The 20,940-nt window shown below is 40.9% G+C and overlaps 1 protein-coding gene across 3 annotated transcripts in view; it reads left to right on the top strand.

Moving 5' to 3' along the window:
- The first annotated feature begins 8,325 nt into the window (after positions 1 to 8,325).
- The window catches only part of FNIP1 (folliculin interacting protein 1), a 133,885-nt gene continuing 121,270 nt past the window's right edge, over positions 8,326 to 20,940 (top strand). For 2 of the 3 annotated variants that reach the window (XR_011558026.1, XM_070739277.1), the window contains exon 1: positions 8,326 to 8,559. Coding sequence is in view for 2 of the 3 variants with exons in the window: in XM_070739277.1 (XP_070595378.1) it covers positions 8,465 to 8,559 (95 nt within the window). In the remaining variant the exon portion in view is untranslated. The remainder of the gene's footprint in view (positions 8,560 to 20,940) is intronic. The other variant, XM_070739278.1, reaches the window with a different exon arrangement.

The following is a 20,940-nucleotide window of genomic DNA, read 5'->3' as shown; positions in this document are numbered from 1 at the left end:
GAAGTTTTTTTTAACAGAGTCATTTCTTTTCCTCAGCAGATTTTAAGACAAAATATTAAATCTTCAATGCTGGATTTAAAGATTCTTCTGCGTATTACTTTTGATAAGTTTCTGTGGTACTATTCTCCTAACATGTTTATCATGGTTTATTCAGCCCAGTATGCCTGGGCAAATCTAACCTGTATTTTGCTTTACTCAACCTTCTCCCTCTACCTTAAAGACTATTCTTCAAATTTTGTTTGGTTTGTAAGTATCTAACATACTTATAAAAACTGAAGTGTGGTGGGTGATTATGAAGAGGAGATCAAAAGCAACTGCTGCCTTTTGTAAACTAACCCAAGATCCTTATTATGCTTGGATTTAGTTTGGTACAACCTTTTTTGGATTACAATTTTGCTAATGCTATTCCATGAAGAAATAATCAAGACAAAGTAAATCTTTGCTGGCTCTTTCTGCCTTTGTCATATGGTTTACAGTGGAAAGAGAAGCTTAATAATCACTTCTGATTTCTCTTGATGTTATTTTCCAAAACATCTAATGTGGTCAAGGTCACTTTATAATGAAGATTCTCCTCTGATGGATGTCTTCAACGGTGTTGACATAATCACAGCAACATATCCAGCAAGCTTCTGATTCCAGTCAAGAATAATCTGCCCGATGTAGTCCTTCATGGTGTCAGTTCAAATTTTCATCTTACATAACCCAACATTGCTAATGAGAGAGTTTGTTCCTATCAAAAGCCCTTGCTTTATAAAACAATAAAAGGCAGCTCTTCAGCTTACCTGAAAAATTAGATGGAAACAATATTATTTATTATAGCGACTATTATACATGGGACTGACTGACACTGTCTAGTCACCACTTCATGGCTTGCATATCAAGTATGACCAAATCTTGGATTTTAGAAATTTGCTGGAGGTTACATTTTATTTGCAACCCCTGATCATGATTCTTATAATTTCTCCTACTTAATTGTGACTCACTTAATGTTGAGAGAGTATATAATGTACTACGTGGGAATGCCATGGACTCTGGCATTAGAGTCCAGTTTTGTGCATTCGTTTTCATGCATAGTTGATATTTCCCAATCTGTATTTCAATTTTACTTTCCAGTAACTTTGGGATTCTTGGTGCTCCTCGACTTGCTTTGTTGTTCTTGTTTTTGCACATACAGTGGTACCTCGTGATACGAACCCCTCGTGATACGAACATCTCAAAATACGAACCCGGGATTTGGAAATTTTTTGCCTCTTGTTACGAACTTTTTCCGGCTTACGAACCCACCGCAGATCGCAAAATGGCGCTCCGCTGAGTGCTGCCGCCCGACTGTCACCTTTTAAAACAGCCAGGGGGCTTCTCAGTGTTCTCCCGAACCCGAACTTTTCGGGTTCGGGAGGGTGCCGAGAAGCACCGCCGCCCAGCTGTCACCTTCTGAAACAGCCAGGGGGCTTCTCGACGTTCTCCTTAATGCCGAACCCGGATGTTCGGCAAAAGTTCGGGTTCGGGTTCGGGTTACAGAGGCCGCCGAGAAGCGCCCAGCTGTTTCAGAAGGTTACAGATTGCAATGAAGATGATCCATACTTTCTTTTTCTCCACAATCAGGATGTCTGGTGTGTTATGCTTCAGAATTCAGTCAGTCTGAAGTTGGAAGTCCCACAGTAGTTTTGCTTGTTCATTTTCAACCACTTTTTCGGGCTTATGATCCCACCAGTTCTTTGCCACTGGTAAATGGTAGTTCCGGCACAAGTTCCAGTGGATCATCTGTGCCACAGCATTATGTCTATGCTTGTAGTCAGTCTGTGCGATCTTTTTGCAGCAGCTGAGTATGTGATCGATTATTTCATCTGTTTCTTTACAGAGTCTGCACTTTGGATCGTCTGTTGATTTTTCAATTCTGGCTTTGACAGCGTTTGGCCTGTTCTTGTGCCGCCAATATTAATCCTTCTGTCTCCTTTTTGAGTGTTCCACTTGGAAGCCATGACCAGGTCTTTTCTTTATCCACTTTGCCTTCAATCTTCTCCCAAGAACTGGCCATGCAGTGCTTTGTTCCGCCAACTGTCCATACAACATTGAGTTACAGCTTTTCTGTACTGGTCCTTAGTTTGCTTCACCTTGAGAAACTTCCTATTGTTGACCTCCATCAATGCTGACTCTTTGCTCTCCTTCACATAGTCAGCTAATGCATGCTTCTCTTCTTCCACTGTCTGCTTCACTTGCAAAAGTCCTTTGCCGCCTATTTTCCTTGGTAAATACAGCATGTCAACATCACTACGGGGGTGTAGTGCATGATGGATTGTCATTAATTTTCTGGTTTTCCTGTCCAGGTTGTCCAGGTCTGCTTGAGTCCAGTTCACTATGCCAGCTGTGTATCTAATGACAGGCATGGCCCAAGTATTTATAGCCTTGATAGTGTTGCCACCATTCAGTTTGCTCTTCAAAATTTTTCTGGTCCTCTGGATGTACTCATTGCTGATCACAGTTTTCACATGGCCATGCTTGATATTATCCAGTTGCAAGATGTCCAAGTATCTGTAAGCTTCTGGCTGGTGGCACTTGATGGTTTGACTATTTGGCATTTCAATGCCCTCACTTTCAATGATTTTCCCCTTTTTCAGTGCCACTGTGGCACATTTATCCAGGCCAAATTCCATGCTGATGTCATTGCTGAAGATTCGCACAGTGTTGGTTAGTGACTGTATCTCAGTTTCTGATTTTCCGTATAACTTCAGATTATTATTATTATTATTATTATTATTATTATTATTATTATTATTATTATTTAGATTTGTATGCCGCCCCTCTCTGAAGACTCGGGGCAGCTCACAGAGTAGATACAAACATAAGCATTTAGTTTGTATCTATTGTGTGCCCTTGTGTTGTTGTTAAAGGTGAAGTAGTCACTAACAGGGAGTACATTGTGATGTATGATGTTATGAACAACAGTTAAATCAGTTCGGAGGCGGCGTGGCTGTAAATTTTCTAAATGTTCTAATATTTTCTAAAAGGCCTACATGGCATTGGGCCAGATTACTTATGGGACCGCCTCCTGCTGCATGAGTCCCGGCAACCGGTTAGGTCCATAGAATCGGCCTTCTCCAGGTCCTGTCAACTAGATAATGTCACTTGACGGGCCCTAGGAGAAGAGCCTTCTCTGTGGGGTCTCCGGTCCTCGGGAATCAGCTCCCCCCAGAGATTCGTACTGCCCCCACCCTCCTCGTCTGAAGACTTCTCTGCCCCCACCCTCCTCGTCTGAAGACTTCTCTGTGCCACCAGGCTTGGAGCTATTAGACTCCAGCCCCCTGGCTGATGAATGTTATGTATGTAGGAATGTCTGACTTTTAATATAACTAGGATTTTAGATTAGATTAGTTAATTGAAATTAATTGGATTAGGACATTTGTATTGTACTGTTTTATCTTTTATATGCTGTCAGCCGCCCAGAGTCCTCGGAGAGGGGCGGCATATAAATCCAATAAATGAATGAATAAATGACTAATCAGTACATAACCTTAAAATGGCCCATTTTCAATCTTAAATTAGTATATAAGATTAAAAGATTCATTTAAGCAGTTTAAAAGATTCTATAAAATTTAATTAAAGATTTAGTAAAACTTAAAGAAATAAAACTTTGAATGAAAGCTAAACTATAATAGAGAAAAATATGAAAGTTTTGTATATTGTTTTGTTACCATTACAAATGTATATGTGGAGTTCAAAGAGAAAAATGTATAGATATGGTACCAAATACTTAGTTAGTTTTTCCTCCCTAACTCAATAGAATGTTTTACCTTTTTTCTCCCTCGAGGTCACTTTTTAACTTGTTCCCAAGGAAGTGAAGATTATATTTATTCAGACTCCTAACAGAACAAAAGGAAGAACTGTGCAGACCTATGGGCTTTCTTGAGCATCATGGAATCAAATGTTCTGCTTTCCCTCTCCCTCCCTCCCTCATCTCCCCAGATCATTTGTTCAGTCACTAGTGCTTTTAATTGACTTCCTGATTGCGACAATGATTTTGAACTTTTTCTTTCAAGCTATTCTTCCTGGCATTTAAAAAAAAAATTCTCCTACAGTCTAGTATAGTGGCTAAGGCAGCATCCTAGAAATTGAAAGATCATGAGTTCTAGTTCTGCCTTAGGCCACAAACCAACTAGGTGATCTTGAGCCCATCATTCTTAGCCCTAGGAAGGAGACAATGGTAAACTGTCTCAAAAAATCTTGCCATGAAAACAATAACTCAAAAGCACACACACATCCCAAAAGGTTTTAATATACTAGATTAAAGAATTTGGCTTTTTGATCCTTTGAAAGACACATCTCAGTTTGTCACTATCAATCTATAGAATATATTTTTCCTTACTTTGACAAATTAACATGCTTGGAACAAACTTCCAGCAGATGTGGTTGGTAAATCCACAGTAACTGAATTTAAATATGCCTGGGATAAACATATATCCATCCTAAGATAAAATACAGGAAATAGTATAAGGGCAGACTAGATGGACCAGGAGGTCTTTTTCTGCCGTCAATCTTCTATGTTTCTACATGTTAATTTCTACATTTGGAAGAATATCTTAATCATAAAGCCAATCCTATATGCCAACTGGTACTAAAATCTTCCAGTCTTTTTCATCACCAAATCAATAGATTTGGAACCCTCAAGAAAAGGATGGCTAGCAATCATGACTCTTCAGTGAGTAGTAGATGAGTGATAGCCTTAAAGTCTTGGCAAAAAGTTTTGAGAACCACTAAAACCACTCTCCCCACCCATGTCTGGCTTCTTAGGCTTGGAGAAACAATGACAAAATATCCTTGTTTCAAAACTGGGACATGAGATTGTTCCTCCTAGAAATTGAGCAAATGGGAAAACCGAGAGAAATAAAAATATGTAAAGGTGTATGAATCAAAGCCAAGTAAATGTATATGATTAACTCAGACTAGGAAGAATATTTTTTAATTATCTCTAAACGTTAAGCTAGGATTTTAACGGTGGTTTGTTGAATGACCACAATAGTGCATCATACTCAACACATTGAAGATACAGTATATTCATGCAGCTCATCCAAAAAACACGAGTATTTTATGTTTATATTTCAGGTGAGAATAAGAAGAGAGCTAATGGCTTGATTTTGACTACTTACTGTGATTAGGAAGGGCTAAGAGCTTCACCACTTAGTTTTGTCACAAGGTTTTGCATGGCGGTGCCTTCCCAGATCAGTACATGATCATCATCTCAGCACATGCCTATATTTTTCCAAAAGGGCAACAACTTCACTTGGAAAGTATAACTATAAATATATCAAGAGAAGCAACTTCTAAAATCAACACTTGCATTGGGCCAACGCTGGTATCTGACATTTGGAACCAGAAAGGGAATATAGATCATTTTATTTTAACTGTAGATGTACGGTACTTACCACGGAGGATTTGTGTCTCAATTGCCAAGATGATTTAAGTGACTTTTGTCTATACAGATAGTTCTTGACCTACGATCCCAGTTGGAACCAGAATTCCATTAAGAAGCAATTTGATTAAGCGAGTTATGCCCAACTTTACAATCTTTGGTTTGCTATGATTGTTACTAAATATTAAGCATACTGAGGTTCCACCACTAAGCTTGCATGTTGCAAATTGGTTAGGGAGGCTGCAATTAGGAATCCCAAGACGTAAGTTGCCAAGCATCTGAATTTTGATCACGTAATCATGGGGATGCTGCAATGGAAGTAACAGTCACTTTTTTCAGCACCACTGGAACTTTGAACCATTATTATCATGAAACCATTATTAAATGAATGATTGTAAATTTATTTATTTAATTGGATTTTTATGCCGCCCGTCTCCGAGGACTCGGGGCGGCTCACAACATATATAAAGAGACAATCAATCCAATTAATACATAAAAACAATCCATAAAAATCTACTTTAAAAACTTCCATTACCATTCATTCAATGAGGACTACTGTGGTGGTGCAGTGGTTAGAATGCAGTACCACAGGCTGCTGCCAGCAGTTGAGCAGTTCGATTCTCAGCAGGCTCAAGGTTGATTCAGTCTTCCATCCTTCTGGGATCAGTAGATTGAGGATCCAGATTGTTGGGGACAATATGCTGATTTTTTAAACTGCTTGAAGAGGGCTGTAAAGCACTTTGAAGCAATATTTTATTTATTTATTTATTTATTTAGATTTGTATGCAGCCCATATGAGTCTATATGAGTATATAAGTCTAAATGCTATTGTTAATCCTATATGCCTTGTCTGTAAGGTAAAGGATGAAAGGAAGATCTACAGTAAATGTTGCAACATTAAATATTCTGTTTCCAGCCTTGTCCTCTTCTATGATCCTTGTACCAAAGTTAGGAACTTTTTGTGTATGGGAAGGGAAGTTAACACTTTTGAGAAGGCTCAAAGATGTTACATACAATTTTTGTGTTCTGGGATATTTCATATTTTTCTGAGGTTTTTATACGGACAACACAGAAGAATTCTTTTTGGAAATAGCCAGCCAAAGACAGATGAATAATTCTAACCAATGTAGTCATTATGTATCATTGCCATAGTCAGTCTTAATGCATGGCTAGATTTCCTGAAAGGCAGACTGCATTCATATGGTCCACTACATCCAGAGCTCTATTGTAACACAACTTGAATCATTGGGTGTGCAGTTTTGTGATCATTGGAACACTCATACCTAGCACACCATTGGTGTAAAACTGGTGAAATCCATTTTTTATTACTGGTTCTGTAGGCATGGCTTGGTGGGCGTGGCTTGATAGGCGTGGCAGGGGAAGGATACTGCAAAATCTCCATCCCCACCGCACTCCAGGGGAAAGATATAGCAAAATCCCCATTCCCTCCCTACTCCTGAGAAATTATTGTGAAATCTCCATTACCACCCCTCTCTGGGGGCAGCCAGAGGTGATATTTGCCAGTTCTTCAAAATACTCAAAACTTCTGCTACCGGTTCTCCGAACTACTCAACATTTATTTATTTATTTATTATTATTTATTTATTTCCAGTTCTCTAGTCTAGAGCCTGTCAGAACCTGCTGGATTTCACCCCGGTGTAAAGGGTTGTGGAGTGATGGAGAAGAGAAGTTAAAAATTTAAGGTTACTCCTACCTGATGAAATATACAAGTTTCTGGGCAACTCCCCAGTCTCACATTCCTTACATTAAATGGGGGGATTTGTGGGAGCCCAACAAAGTAGGTTCTTACGGATAGCATCTTTAGCTCTCAAGGGAAAAGCGCTTAGCTTCAATTTTTCTTTCTTTCCTTCCTTTCCTTCCTTCTCTTTCTTCTCAGTCTGCACTACTTTTACTACTAGATTTTTTCATCATTCCTATCACCCATTCCCTCCAACTTATGACTGTAACTTGTTGCTTGTATCCCTAAGATTTTTATTAAAACTGATTGTTTCTTCATTGCTTATTTGACCCTTATGGCAATCATTAAATGTTGTACCTCATGATTCTTGACAAATGTATCTTTTTCTTTTATGCACATTGAGAGCATATGAACCAAAGACAAATTCTTGTGTGTGCCATCACACTTGGCCAATAAAGAATTCTATTCTATTCCATTCTCTTTTTCTTCGATTTTAACTCTGGGAGTTGGGCCTTGCCCATCTTCACTTTTGTTTCCCAACCATCTTGACTTCTTTCCCGGCAATTTGTTACTGAGAGGACTTAGGGAAATGACTTTCACGGCATCCACAATTAACATCTTGGCACAATCACTTTGTAACCGCTTCGGTCAGTTGCTAACCTAAACGAAAGACGCTCAACCCTTCCTCTCTCCCGCCCCCCCCTTTATGGCACTTTTGAACTCTGACTTTTGAAACAGTGTAACTAGAGGCATCTCCTGACTGAACGGAACTGAAACGGAGCAGAAACACGGGAGGGGCGGAGGGAGTTCCCAGCAATATTATTACAGTACTCCAAGTTATGTTTGTAGAGCATTTTTTGCCTTCCTGCGATCTACGTCGCTGTTTGATTTGTGGGACGGATGCTCCGTTGGTGCCGGTTAAACGAAATCCCCTTGGTTTTTAACGGGACCTAAGCCAATCGGGGCTAAAACTGGCGGAGGAATCCGAATTAATTTGTCTAACACGCCCGCCCGCGCTCCCCTCCCTCGGTTTCTTTCTCCACACCAAAACATCCCAGGGCTGCCTCGCCGCCGAGCCAAGCAGGGATACGGGTTTAGCCCCACGTGGGTCGGGCCGACCAGCCAATCCGCAGCCGGGGAAACCCGCGCGACGCCCCGCCTCCTTCCTCCTCCTCCCCCCTCCCCGCTCCCTCCCGTTTCTCTTCAGCCGCGGCTGCTGCAAGTGATTAATTTTTGTCATATGACTGTCACACCGAATGGAGTCGGGTTCGAGGAACTGAGCTGGCTGCCCCAGCTGCGCAAAGGGCGACCGCTTTGCACGGGCTGTTTCCCCGGCCGGAACGGAGCGTCGCATTCCCAAAATGCCTCCCACACCCACCTTGTTGCAGAAGCTCTTCAACAAAAAGAACGGCTTGGTTCCCCCCGGCAAGGAGTTCAAGGAAGAGGCGGTCTTCAGGTAGGGCGAAAGCCGGGCGAGGTGGCGGCTGCCAGCTCGGCGCGGGCGGGCGGGAAGCGTGCTTGGGGTTTCCGCTCTGTTGTGGCTGGCTCGGCTCCGCTCGGCTCCACCGCCTGCCCGCTGCACCCCTCTGCACCGGGTCCCTCAGCGGGGTGGTGGTGGCGGTAGTCGAGTCTGTGGCCCCCTCCCTCTCCCGGCGCCTTTCCACCCATCTGGCTTCCCCGAAGAAGCCTGGAGGAGGAGGAGGAGGAGACGGCGGCGGCGGGCAAGCAGGGTTTCTTTCTTGGCAAGCTCTGCGCTGCCTTGGCGCCCGCATCGCCGGGCTCCCTCGGGCGGAAATCACACGGATATGCGCCTTCGCTGTGCGCCAAAACTTCGTGCGAGCTTTTCTTTCTTTCTTTCTTTCTTTCTTTCTTTCTTTCTTTCTTTCTTTCTCCTTCTCTTCTTCCTTTTCCTCCTTCCCGCCGTCTAAACACGATCTCTCCCCCTCCCCCTTGAGAATCGGGCGCATCACGTGCAGGCAAAGGCTGCGCAAACCTGGGTTTGCATCACTTTCCGTCGGTTGCCAAAGCGTAAAAGAACCAGGAGGATCCGTTGTGCACTTCTCCCCCCCCCCTCTTCCTCCTCGTCCCGTTTCGGCTACCTTTGAAGTTCTCTTCTTTGCGCTCCGCATCAGAAAGGGGTCACTTCTTCCTTGTACATACTTGTCCACCGGCTGGTTCGTTTCCTCTTTCTTCTTGCCTTCATGCCGCGTATTGACTGAACAGGTTGTTCCTTCCTTCCTTCCTTCCTTCCTTCCTTCCTTCCTTCCTTCCTTCCTTCCTTCCTTCCTTCCTTTTTTAAAGGCTCTTGACTGCCTTTGCCAGGAGAAAGGGAGGGTTACCGTTTGGCCAGAGCCACCTTAAAATGTTTAAGGAAGGACCAAAAAAAAGGCTATGACGGGGTTGCCAGCTGTGGGTAGGGTTATGGAGAAGTCTCTCCAGGTCCAGTCACAACACAAATCCTGCAAGGTGGCAATCACCTGCTATCAAAGGGATATCTGCCCCATTTCCACCTCCCTTCCTCTTTTTTTCTCACTGTATACTGAAGGGCAGCCTTCTTTCTCCACCAAGCTTTGCCTGCTGAATTGGTCTACACAGTATTTCCATTATTCATAGATGGGATTGGTAGCTGGTTGCTGGAGGCATCTGGTTGGGGAAAGTTGCTTTACAACAAGAATTATTTATTCATTGCATTGGATACTTAATCATTCTGCTTTGGGCTGTTGAAGAAAAAGTGGCTTCGTGTGATAGAAACCTAGAACCTATTATTATCTATTTATGATGCACTTTACTCATATGACTATTATTTGCCTAGAGATGGCAATGATAAGGGTTGTATTGAGAGTTGAACTGAGCTTCATTCAGTTCAGTCAGTAACTCTGAAGCCTTTGTTGTTGTTGTCCAGCCTTGCCTCTGAACAGGGGCAGGGAGGTGGCAGCTCCGTCCTGTACATGTTTCTTGGACCTGAGTGCAATCCTGAATAAGGGTGGACTTATGAACCTTGTTCAACAATGACTTGAGAGTAAAATAATCCAAAATACCAATTTGAGCAAAAAGCCTTGGTTTGTGCTGTGCTTTGAAAATATAGGATTGCATTGACATCTGCAAGTGAACTTTTGCAGCTAGGAGAGGAAATACAGTAGTTGGAAAGTTGAAATTCAGTATTTAAATACTGGTGCAATTGAGGTTCCCTTTTTGTCTTCATTTAGGCGCATAAATTACATAACACATTCTTTTCTGCCTTGTGGAAACTGCTAGGTTGTTGCTATTAATTTTGACATACATTTAGCTATCTTTATGACATTCCTACTTAAAACTGGCTACTTGCCTTTCCTTTTATGGTGCTCCAATCTTTCAGTTCAATTACATGTCAGAAATTAAAATACTGTATATAGCTTCAGGGCTATGAGGAACCATTTATCAGCTTTGTTTAATTTTGATTATAGCTCTATTGTTATTTTGTTGGCACTGGATGCTAAATTTATTTGAAACTATTTGTAGCATATTATAAATCTACTGTATTATCTCAGTAAAACTGTCACTGCACTTTTGAAGGATTTTGTATAGATATATAAAAAGCTAATAGCAAGCATCATGGGGTTCCTTCTTAAATTTAAGACACTGCATTTACTTTTATCTTGACTTTTAATTATTTAATTGCCCACTTTTTTAGGAATACTTTAACATCTTTAACAACTTTTACAGTTTAACATTGACTATGTCGATGTGTGCAAATGATAAAACAAAATGTACATATGAGCTGTAACCTGTTTGCTTCTCACATTTCCACTCTGAGTGTGATGCCCATCAATTGGCTCTGCCAGGGTGTTATCAAGGTCTCCCAATAAATCTGAAGATCGAGAGCTACAAACTTTGCACTCCCTTATCTAGAAGCAAGTCTCTTGAATTCTGTTGGGCTTTCCCCCCCGAACAGATACAAATAAAACTAATATTAAATGTTATGAGCAAAACCTAGGTTTCTGAGTGAAATGAGAGAATTTGAATAGTTGTATTACCACATTTCTGATAAACCGAATTAGCTCAATATTTGTGCAGCTCAGTATTTGAAAGTCCATAGAAGTATAACTTGTACATAATCTAGTATTCTAGTACAGGTTGTTCTTGACTAATAACCATTTGTTTAGTGGCTGTTCAAAGTTATAACACTAAAAAAAAGTGACTTATGACTGGTTCTTACACTTAAAACTGATCACACAACATGATCAAAATTTGGGTGCTTGGTAACGGGGTCACAAGATCTTTCCCAGCTAGCTTTCAACAAGCAAAATCAATGGGGGGTGTAGCTGGATCCATTTAATGACCACCACAGATCATTAAGATTCACTTAATTATCCCAACTATGGTAGAAAGGGCAATAAATTTGGACACAACTCTCTTAACAACCACCTTGCTTAGCAATGGAAATTCTCATTCTAATTGTGGTCATAAATCGAGGACTAACGATAAGAAGGAACAAAAGTCAAAGGCTTCCTTTTTAATATGCACAATACAAGTTAAACTTCTAGTTAAACAGAATATTTACTGTTACAGTGTACTTATAAGTAGCTTTTTTAATCAGTTTAAAAATTGGTAATTTCTTACGACAAATCTAAATAAACATTATGCAGTTATCGATGAACACTGCTTTTGGGGTGGGCCTTGAGAAATCTTCAGTGTATGCAATATTTCTGTTTTTAAGAAGAATGAACATAGTTGTTAACCTGTCCTATAGGTTCATAGCCCTGACTTGTCAATCCTTCATACCTTTAATAGCTTGGTTACGAATGCTGTCAACCTGCAATTTTGCTCACTGATTACCTTCTGTCTTTTTAAGTAGCAGAATAGCATTTGAAGGTGGTGAAATTTTGATACAAATGAAGAATTCAGAAATTTGGAATGCAAACATGTTTCAAAATCTTGATGGTTATAGAGCTAATAAGGCTCTGAGTAAGGATGCGGCTGTCAGCACGTTTGATATTGGCAATGCAGATTGTTCTTTTTATTAGTGGAATCTTAAAAGAAGGCTATGTACCCTATATGTAATTCAGTACACATATTGGTACACGGGTCTACATCAGTGGTGGGTTTCACTTACCTTTGCTACCAGTTTGGGAATGGGAGCGTGCGCTTGTTTTGCACACACGCAATGCTTCTGCGTATGCACAGAGTATTTTTGATGGTGTCCAGGCAGATTGGCAGAACCTCCTGCTGCTATCAGATCATCCAATAGGGGCGAACCAGTAGCAGCTCATCACTAATCTACATGTGGCATGATTTATTTTATGTGCAGGTCTATATATGTCATATTTACTTAGTCTATCCCTTGGATGGAACAGAGAACAGTCTCATCTCTTCAATAGTATGTTAAATATTCCCTAAATCCTTTTTTATTGTTTGGGATTCTTTGAAACAGCTTTTGGTCAGGCATGGAGGATTCCTCGTGGAAGGGAAAGAAGTAGAAAATCTACTGCGTGAAAATTATACTTGGATGATCATAGAATCCTCTTAATTAATTAATGTTGGGGATCACCTTGTTTGTACACATATGCACGCTCACACCAAAACACACCTAAGCACAATTTTGTAAGCCATGTACTTCATAGGGAATTAACGAATCAGCAGTTATTGGACACGATAGCTGTAGACATCCCTACATGGATATTCTCAGACACTGGGGACAAATCACCATATATTATATGTGCTTTGCCAGAGACATCTAGTTCTTTATTACTGAAACAGCATGTTGGGATTTGTCCAGGTTTTTCCAACCAGATGGACTGTAATGGCATTATTGCCCTCAGAATTCCCAATTGGTAATGCTATCATCTGGAGGACTATAAATCAGCATAAGTATCAATAAATTATCTTGGCCTAATCCAACCAGGCAGCACTAATATTCCTTAGGTTTGTATATGCATGTGTGTATGTGTGTGTGCACATGTGCGTGTGTGTATGTATATTTGTTGCAATATTTACCGTTGATGCCTTGAATATATTAGTCTGTTTAAAAACCATACATTGCATACAAATCTAATACTGTAAATAAATAAATTAAATAAATAAATAAATACATTAACTAATTCACTGATCAAAAAGTCCAAGTTGTTCATGTGTGTAAGTTCTTTTTTATTTCAAAAGTTTGCTTTCTTAGAGAAAAGTTGACACCGTGGTCTGTTGCTGTTCCGCAGTGCTGAATGTTTTTAAGCTCACTTTTCCTGCCAACCTGTTTTGAACTCAGTACATTGAGTATTAAAACTTTCGGTTTTCCTTACCATTATCTAAATAACTACTTCTAGAAATTATTTATATGGGGGTTATATGAGATGATGATGATGAAGGTGATGATGATGATGATTATTATTATTATTATTATTATTATTATTATTATTATTATTATTATTATTTATCAGTGGATAGAAAGGTCGATGAAAAGGAACACAAAAAATGCAAAATACTAGGACTTAAAAACCAAAATTCAACAATTTTGGATGCTGCCCCAAAAGCATTGGAATTACATTTAAAACAGCTCAAAATTGACAAAAATCACCATCAGTCAAATACAGTAAGCCACACTGCTCGGTTCTGCACATACACTTTGAAAATATATTACAACGTCCTAAGTACCTGGGTCAGGCTCGACTAATAATCAGTGCCAAATCTACGAAGCAACTGACCGCTGTGATACAATTGTAAATAATACAAAGCATACTGTACCTGTAAACAGAATTAGAAATCATGACCCCAGGTTTATTTTGAAAGTGTTACAGGTAATGTTCAATTTACAATCACAACTCAGCCCACAATTGAGGTGGTTAAGCAAGGCACCCATTTGAATGCCTCAATTTAACAATCCCAATCCCAGCTCATGAGTGCCTCAAGAGGTTGTGAGAAGCCTTGGGAGGCCTGGTATCCACAGGTGCATGGACTTCTATCACAGTCTGGGAGAACTTGCCTCCCCCAAATGCTGTGAAGTGCAGCTTCTGTAGAAAGCTACCCAGTAAAATATTTTCATAGATTAAAAAAATCTGAGATCACAAGGGCTGGCACTCATCTTGCAACATTTTGAGGCTCTTTCTATTTTTACAAAATATCATGAAAGCTAGTTTTTTTTAGCTGTGCCTTGTATCGGTTGGCCACACTTGCCAACAGCTGCACAGGAATGAAAAATAAGTGATTTCTAGTGGTCAGTGGGGAGAAGGCCCAAGCCTTCCAGGAGTGGTGGGACAGGAGAAGGCCATGTGCTGGTGAGCTTAACTGGCTGAGGTTGTTTGGCGGACCCCAGGGGAAGAGCCTTCTCTGTGGCGGCCCCGGCCCTCTGTAATCAACTCCCCTGGAGATTAGAACTGCCCCCACCCTCCTTATCTTTCGTAAGCTACTCAAGACCCACCTATATCACCAGGCATGGGGGAACTGAGACACCTTCCCCAGGCTTTTTATACTTTATGTTTGGTATGTATGTGTTGTTTGGTCTTAAATGATAGAGTTTTATGTCTTTTTCTCTTTTAATATTAGATTTGTTCCACTGTAACATTGTTTTTATTATTGTTGTGAGCTGCCCCGAGTCTTCGGAGAGGGGCGGCATACAAATCTAATAAATAATAATAATAATAATAATAATTATTATTATTATTATTATTATTATTATTATTCTGGTGGAGCTAGAAAGTTGAAGCCTACCACCATCCCATGGGGGAAGGGACTTGCAGTACAGTCATAGCCAGGGTTTGGGTCACTACCTAGTGCCCAAATTCTTGTCACATGACTTCATGGGTGCTGTAATGGTTAGAACTTGAGGAGTGGTTTATTATGTGTCCTTTTGTTTAGTGCATCTTAAGTTCAAACAATCACAATGACCATAAGTCAAGGACTACTTATATGTATGAATCAACTTGTATTTTACAGCTGGCCTGAAACATTGAAACTACTTAAAAATGTTCTATTTTTTAATCCTTTAAAAAAAAAACATTGAAAACTGCAAATGTTATTTTCCTGCCATCTGTATTTCCACCCATCTGTCTCTCACCCTGATTACAATATCACACAAGAAATTGCATTCTCTAGTTTTTATTAGCTATATCGTTCCTTCTGGGGGTGGGAAGGAACCCAAATGCTGTTCCTGCGCTATAGCCTTGGACATTCTTTGTAATGTCAATGTGGCACCGGATTGGCCATTTGTATTGGATTTTAAGTTACTGTTCAACAAAGTATGTAACGGGCATAAAAGCTATATAAATCTGGATTACATTCAGTTGGCTGTTGTGTCAAAAAGAGTTTACCTGAAATTACAGGTGTGCTGGGTTTATCATCCATTTTATTTGCACAGCCTATGAGATTTGCAAATCTGTGTAGAGGAACCTTTTACATCAACCCTTTTTCATGTACAACTGCCTACTTCCTGTGCCTCTTACACACCTATGCTGGCCTTTCTAAGAAGCTGGCCATCTGTCCGGCATTCAGGTAAATCATTTTTCAACAGAAATATTAAGCAGTTCCTTGTGCCTCCCACAGCTCTTTGGTGACCACAGAGATCTGGGAAGGCAGGAAGAAAGAGAAATAAGAATTGTCATTATGTCTACCATACTAATATAAAGCTTGACTTTTTGATTTATTTAGCCTATGGCATATCATACTTGGATTGGCAATATAAATTAACATTTCAAGTAGATTAGTAGAACCCAATAAAATATGTTTAAAAGATCTATGTTCAAATATCAATGTCTATGCCGATGATGGTGAACCTATGGCACGTGTGCCACAGGTGGCACGCAACGCCCTTTCTGGGCATGCAAGCTGTCGCCACTGGAACCTAGAAGAGTGTCAATGAAGTGGCCCTCCCAGCCCACCACCAAGAACAAGCCACCGTAGCCCCTCTCTCACTCCTTATCCCAAGGATTGCACCCGCTTCCTGGCTGGCATGTCTCTTACAGATGTTCCTTTGGCACGGACTCTGCTCTTTCAGCAGCGCTGCTTGTTTTCAGTGGCTAGCAAGGGGGTGGGATTTCTCCGCCAGCATCCCGTGCACAAGCAGCAGGGTGAGAACCGGTGTGTAGCCCCAGGAGAGCAGCAGGACAGGACTGTTTGTTCTCGGTGGCTGGAAGTGGCTGGAAGGACCAGAATATCTCCGGGACCGCCTTCTGCCGCACGAATCCCAGCGACCAGTTAGGTCCCACAGAGTTGGCCTTCTCCGGGTCCCGTCGACTAAACAATGTCGTTTGGCGTGACCCAGGAGAAGAGCCTTCTCTGTGGCGGCCCCGACCGTCTGGAACCAACTCCTCCCGGATATCAGAGTTGCCCCCACCCTCCTTGCCTTTCGTAAGCTCCTCAAAACACACCTCTGTCGCCAGGCATGGGGGAATTGAAATTTTCCCTTCCCCCTAGGCTTATAGAATTTATACATGGTATGTTTGTATGTATGATTGGTTCTTTAAATTGGGTTTTTTTAGATTATTTTTAATATTAGATTTGTTTACATTGTCTTTTTATTGTTGTTAGCTACCCCGAGAGTCTGCGGAGAGGGGTGGCATACAAATCGGATTAATAAATAAATAAATAATAAATAAATAAGTGGGGGATTTGCTTGGGATTCTGGAGGAGAAATCCCCCTCCCCCTTCCAGTTGCTGAGAACAAGAAGTCCTGCCCCTGCTGCTCTCCTGGGGCTGCACAGTTTTTCTCACCTTGCTGCATGGCTAGCACACATGCACACACTGCAAACAGGAAGATTATCTTCCCAGTGTGTGCATGCGCACCAGGTGACTGCTCTTTCGGTTTCTGGTGCTTCTGCGTGCATGAAGACCAATTGGCTTGGGCACTGGAACCCGGAAGAATAATGGGTAATTGCTCAGCATGCCCGGAGAAATGGCTCTGCATACCACGTCCGGCACGTGTGCCAAGGGTTAGCCATCCCGGGCTTATACGGTTCAAAGGTAAATGCATTTTACCAGTATTGGGAACTGACTGGCCTAGTTAAAGAAGCAATTACTATAGCAGAAGATAATTTGGGATTCCCGTTTTGGAGTTTTGCTTGAAAAACTACCTAATTAATGAACCAACAAAGGCAGCACGATGAATTTAGCTAAGAAATCTACACCTTTGCTTGGAATAAGCCAATTGCACTAAACGGTACTTGCTTGGAATTCATTCCTAGGACTGGACTGCATCCCTGCTTTTAGCTTCTCTGCCAACTGGGAGTATCAACTTCTAACAACCATCTGATTGTTAGAAGAGCTGAGGCTGAGGCTTTAGTCCAGGACATTTAAAGGATATGACATTGAGGGGAGGGCGGCTTAGGCCTCTAAAGCCATTAGGGTTATTTTGTAATATCTACACAGAGTCAATCCTATGAGGAATCTCCCTATCTGAGGATACTGTGTCCACGTCCTGCCTTCTTTCCATTACATCCGGCTTCTCATAGACACAAAGGAGAAGAAATGACTCATTTCAACATTCTTTTTGAACCCCACGAGGCTCTCTGTTTGCAGGGAATGTTGTAATACGGCTCTGAGCAAGAGCAAAATCAATGACGCTCAGTGAAGTTAGGGTGAGATCAATGTCTAGAATTCCTAAGATGCTGGAGAAGGCAGTACAAGTAAAAGTGAGAAGCAACTGAAAAATTGAACTGTTACCCTGAGGTTTCGGATCTCCATCTTCTTCCAGACAGACCCCATGTGATTTTTTCCTCTGTTTGGCTTCCTTTATTGACCTTCAGGTTCATCGGAATGAATGTGTGTGGCATTGTTTAGTCACTGTCCCATTTGCACTGTTACTTTCCTGTTCTGTTTTGGCTGGCTTGAAAGCATTCCCTTTCTGCTGCAATAAGCCCTGTAGACTCCCCACCTCCCTCCTTATACAGTGGTACCTCTACCTAAGAACGCCTCTACTTAAGAACTTTTCTAGATAAGAACTGAGTGTTCAAGGTTCTTTTGCCTCTTCTTAAGAACCATTTTCTACTTAAGAACACGAGCCTGGAAAAAATTTCCAGGAAATTTGAGAGCAGCATGAAAGCCCAGCCAGTTTCCTGCCATTCCCCATGGGTTTCTCTCTCTGGCGCAGTATATGGGAGGCAGCCTCACGCTGGGTGTATGGGAGACGCGTGCTCCTCATTGCCCGCCTCAGAGTCCCTCTTTTTTTTAAGCCTTAAAGTTTTGGATTTTTTTGATTCACCTCACCTTCTTCCTTCAGCAGCGACTGTCCTCCTCCTCTTCTTCCTCCTCCTCCCACCCAAATTGCGAGCTTTTATTTCTTTCCTAATGGGTTTGCACACACATTATTTGCTTTTACATTGATTCCTATGGGAAAAATTGCTTCTACTTAAAAACTTTTCTACTTAAGAACCTGGTCACGGAACTAATGAAGTTCATAAGTAGAGGTACTTTACTTGGCAAAATTTCTTCTAAAAAGATGGAATCTGAAGAATCTCTCCCCCCTCCGCCCAACTTTTTTTTTACAGAAAGAATCATTTTTTCAAATCATGTACCATCTTCTTTTTAGAACATTGCTTCCATTATCCTTTCTCTTGGGTTGAGAGTTTTCTTTTCTTTCTTTTTTTTACATGCTGCTTCTGGGTTTGTTTCCTGAAGAAGAAAATAACCAGCTGGATGATTTCATAATTACACAGGATCTCTTATTGCTACATTTAACTGTAGGTGCAAGATCACATGCTTCTGAGTAACTCAAAGAAGGAACTTGCACTTGCTTTAATGGGTGATCATCATTCTGTATTTGAATTACATTTGATTTCACTCCAGTTATAAAAGCCATTTCTTTTAATTGATCCCAAATTTTGATATATATTTTTAAAGAAACCAGTGTAAGATAAAATGTGCCAAGTTCAGGAAGCAGCTTCTTGTCATTTAGGGTGTGTTTCCAAGATCATTTGATATGGATTAACTGATCTTAAAACACATTAATCTTTCTTTGGGTTGGGCAAGGCAGCTAAAACCTTTTGTTAGAAAAAAAAATTACCGCTTCCCTAGTTAGGGTTACGTGAGATGGTATCTTTTAAGTAGAAACATAGCGTGCTTCAGATTATCAATCAGGCTACACATTAATTTACTAAAATTATATTTTTGTTTGGTATTAACCCTGTTTGTGTTTTACACAGAGATAACATTTTAAAATGTTCCCTCGGTTAACATTTAAGACAGGGGGGAAATTCAGCAGGTTCTGACAGGTTCTGGAGAACCGGTAGACGAAATTTTGAGTAGTTCGGAGAACTGGCAAATCCCACCTCTGGCTGGCCCCAGACTGGGGTGGGAATGGAGATTTTACAACATCCTTTCCCTACCACACCTAAGCCATGCCCACAGAACCAGTCGGGAAAATATTTGAATTTCACTGCTGAATTAAGAGTATCCAATCCAACCAAAGCCTTATTACTATGATGGTTTGGGAATATTTATGCTTTTCTGAAATCAATTGACTTTATGTCCAGTATAAAAATTCTAGTTGCATGACTATATTTCTACCACTGGAATAACATAAGAATCTCTGTACCGTCTCTAAGAAGAGCCCATACATTGTGTGCTAAGCCTCATTTACTTGATCTTACTGCATCAAACAGCCACTGTAATTTGTAAAGCATGTTTTATAGCTTAGCGTAGTGTACAAACTCATCCCATTGTGCTTCATTCAACAACTTTGGTTAAGCTGTGATGTTAAGTGAACTTAGTGTTAGACATTGATCCTCAGAGAATTGAGTAGAATTGACCTCAGGAATTCTGCATGTTCTGAGCTTTCCAAAAGGCAACTGGCCTTTCTTTGTTTTTCCTTGAAAAATTTCTTTTCTCATCCAACGAGCTGGTGGGAAATGAAAGATTTTTTTTTTTTTTGCAGTCATCTGCTTTAAATATCAATGGAGTTTCTCAGTCATCCAGATCATGGTTGTCCCAAAGGCTCATCTGGTTCTTATCACTCCGAAGTTCGGTCATTAGCTCACTGAGTGTCATAGAGGCCACTTGGGAGTTTTACCTGTGTCCTCAGAATCACCCTGAATCAAGGTGCAAGGTGGTGTGGAACCTTCTTGCATTCTGATGCAGATGACCCTGAGGGTTCAGACAAGCCACCAAGCAGCCTCAATGACTTTCAGTGAGCTAATGACCAGATGACAGCAAAGAATATCAATCCTCCCATTCCCCGTCATTCAGTCTTGATTAAAGAAACTTCTTGGATGAGAAGAAAAATGTCTTCAAGGAAAAAACAAAGAAAGTCCAGGTACTTTTTGGAAAGCACCTTTTGGGACAGCCATTATCTGGATGACTTAGAATCTCCAAGACAAGTTCTGGTCTTCTTGAGTCATTCTAGTAACTATAGAGAAGTTGTTGTAATGCTACCAGAGCAATATAAGTACCATATTTTTCAGAGTATAAGACACACCTTAGTTATGGGGGTGGGGAATCTGCCTACCAGGTATTCATTTTATTGGTGTCCCTAGTCTGATCAGCTTCAGCACATTATTTATCCCCTGGTTAGGGCTTAAAAACCCCTTATAGTAACAATGAAAGAGCTGGGAAGCTGGTAAGAGCTGGGAACATTGTTAGCACCTCATTAAGGCGAGAAAGAAACATTCAGAGCAAATGAAAGAAGCCTACAAAGGCTTAGTGCTAGAAAAACATTCTTTGCAGAGAGTAACGATGAAAGAGCTTGCAAGCCAGTAAGAGCTGGGAAAATCATTAGTACCTGGTTAGGGCTGTTAAGAAGTTCTGAGTTTTAGCTACATCATTTTGTGATTTTCCCTGGGGACATGCTTGCTGAGATCTAAAGATTCCATTCAGAAGGGGCTCTCCCCTTAAGAAGGCAGTTCACTTATTTCTAAAAACAAAAGTAGATGTTCCTTTAAATGGC

Source organism: Erythrolamprus reginae, chromosome 2 (genome assembly GCF_031021105.1).
Source record: "Erythrolamprus reginae isolate rEryReg1 chromosome 2, rEryReg1.hap1, whole genome shotgun sequence".
In the NCBI taxonomy this organism is placed as follows: domain Eukaryota; kingdom Metazoa; phylum Chordata; class Lepidosauria; order Squamata; family Dipsadidae; genus Erythrolamprus; species Erythrolamprus reginae.
This window is presented reverse-complemented; position numbering and strand designations above follow the sequence as displayed.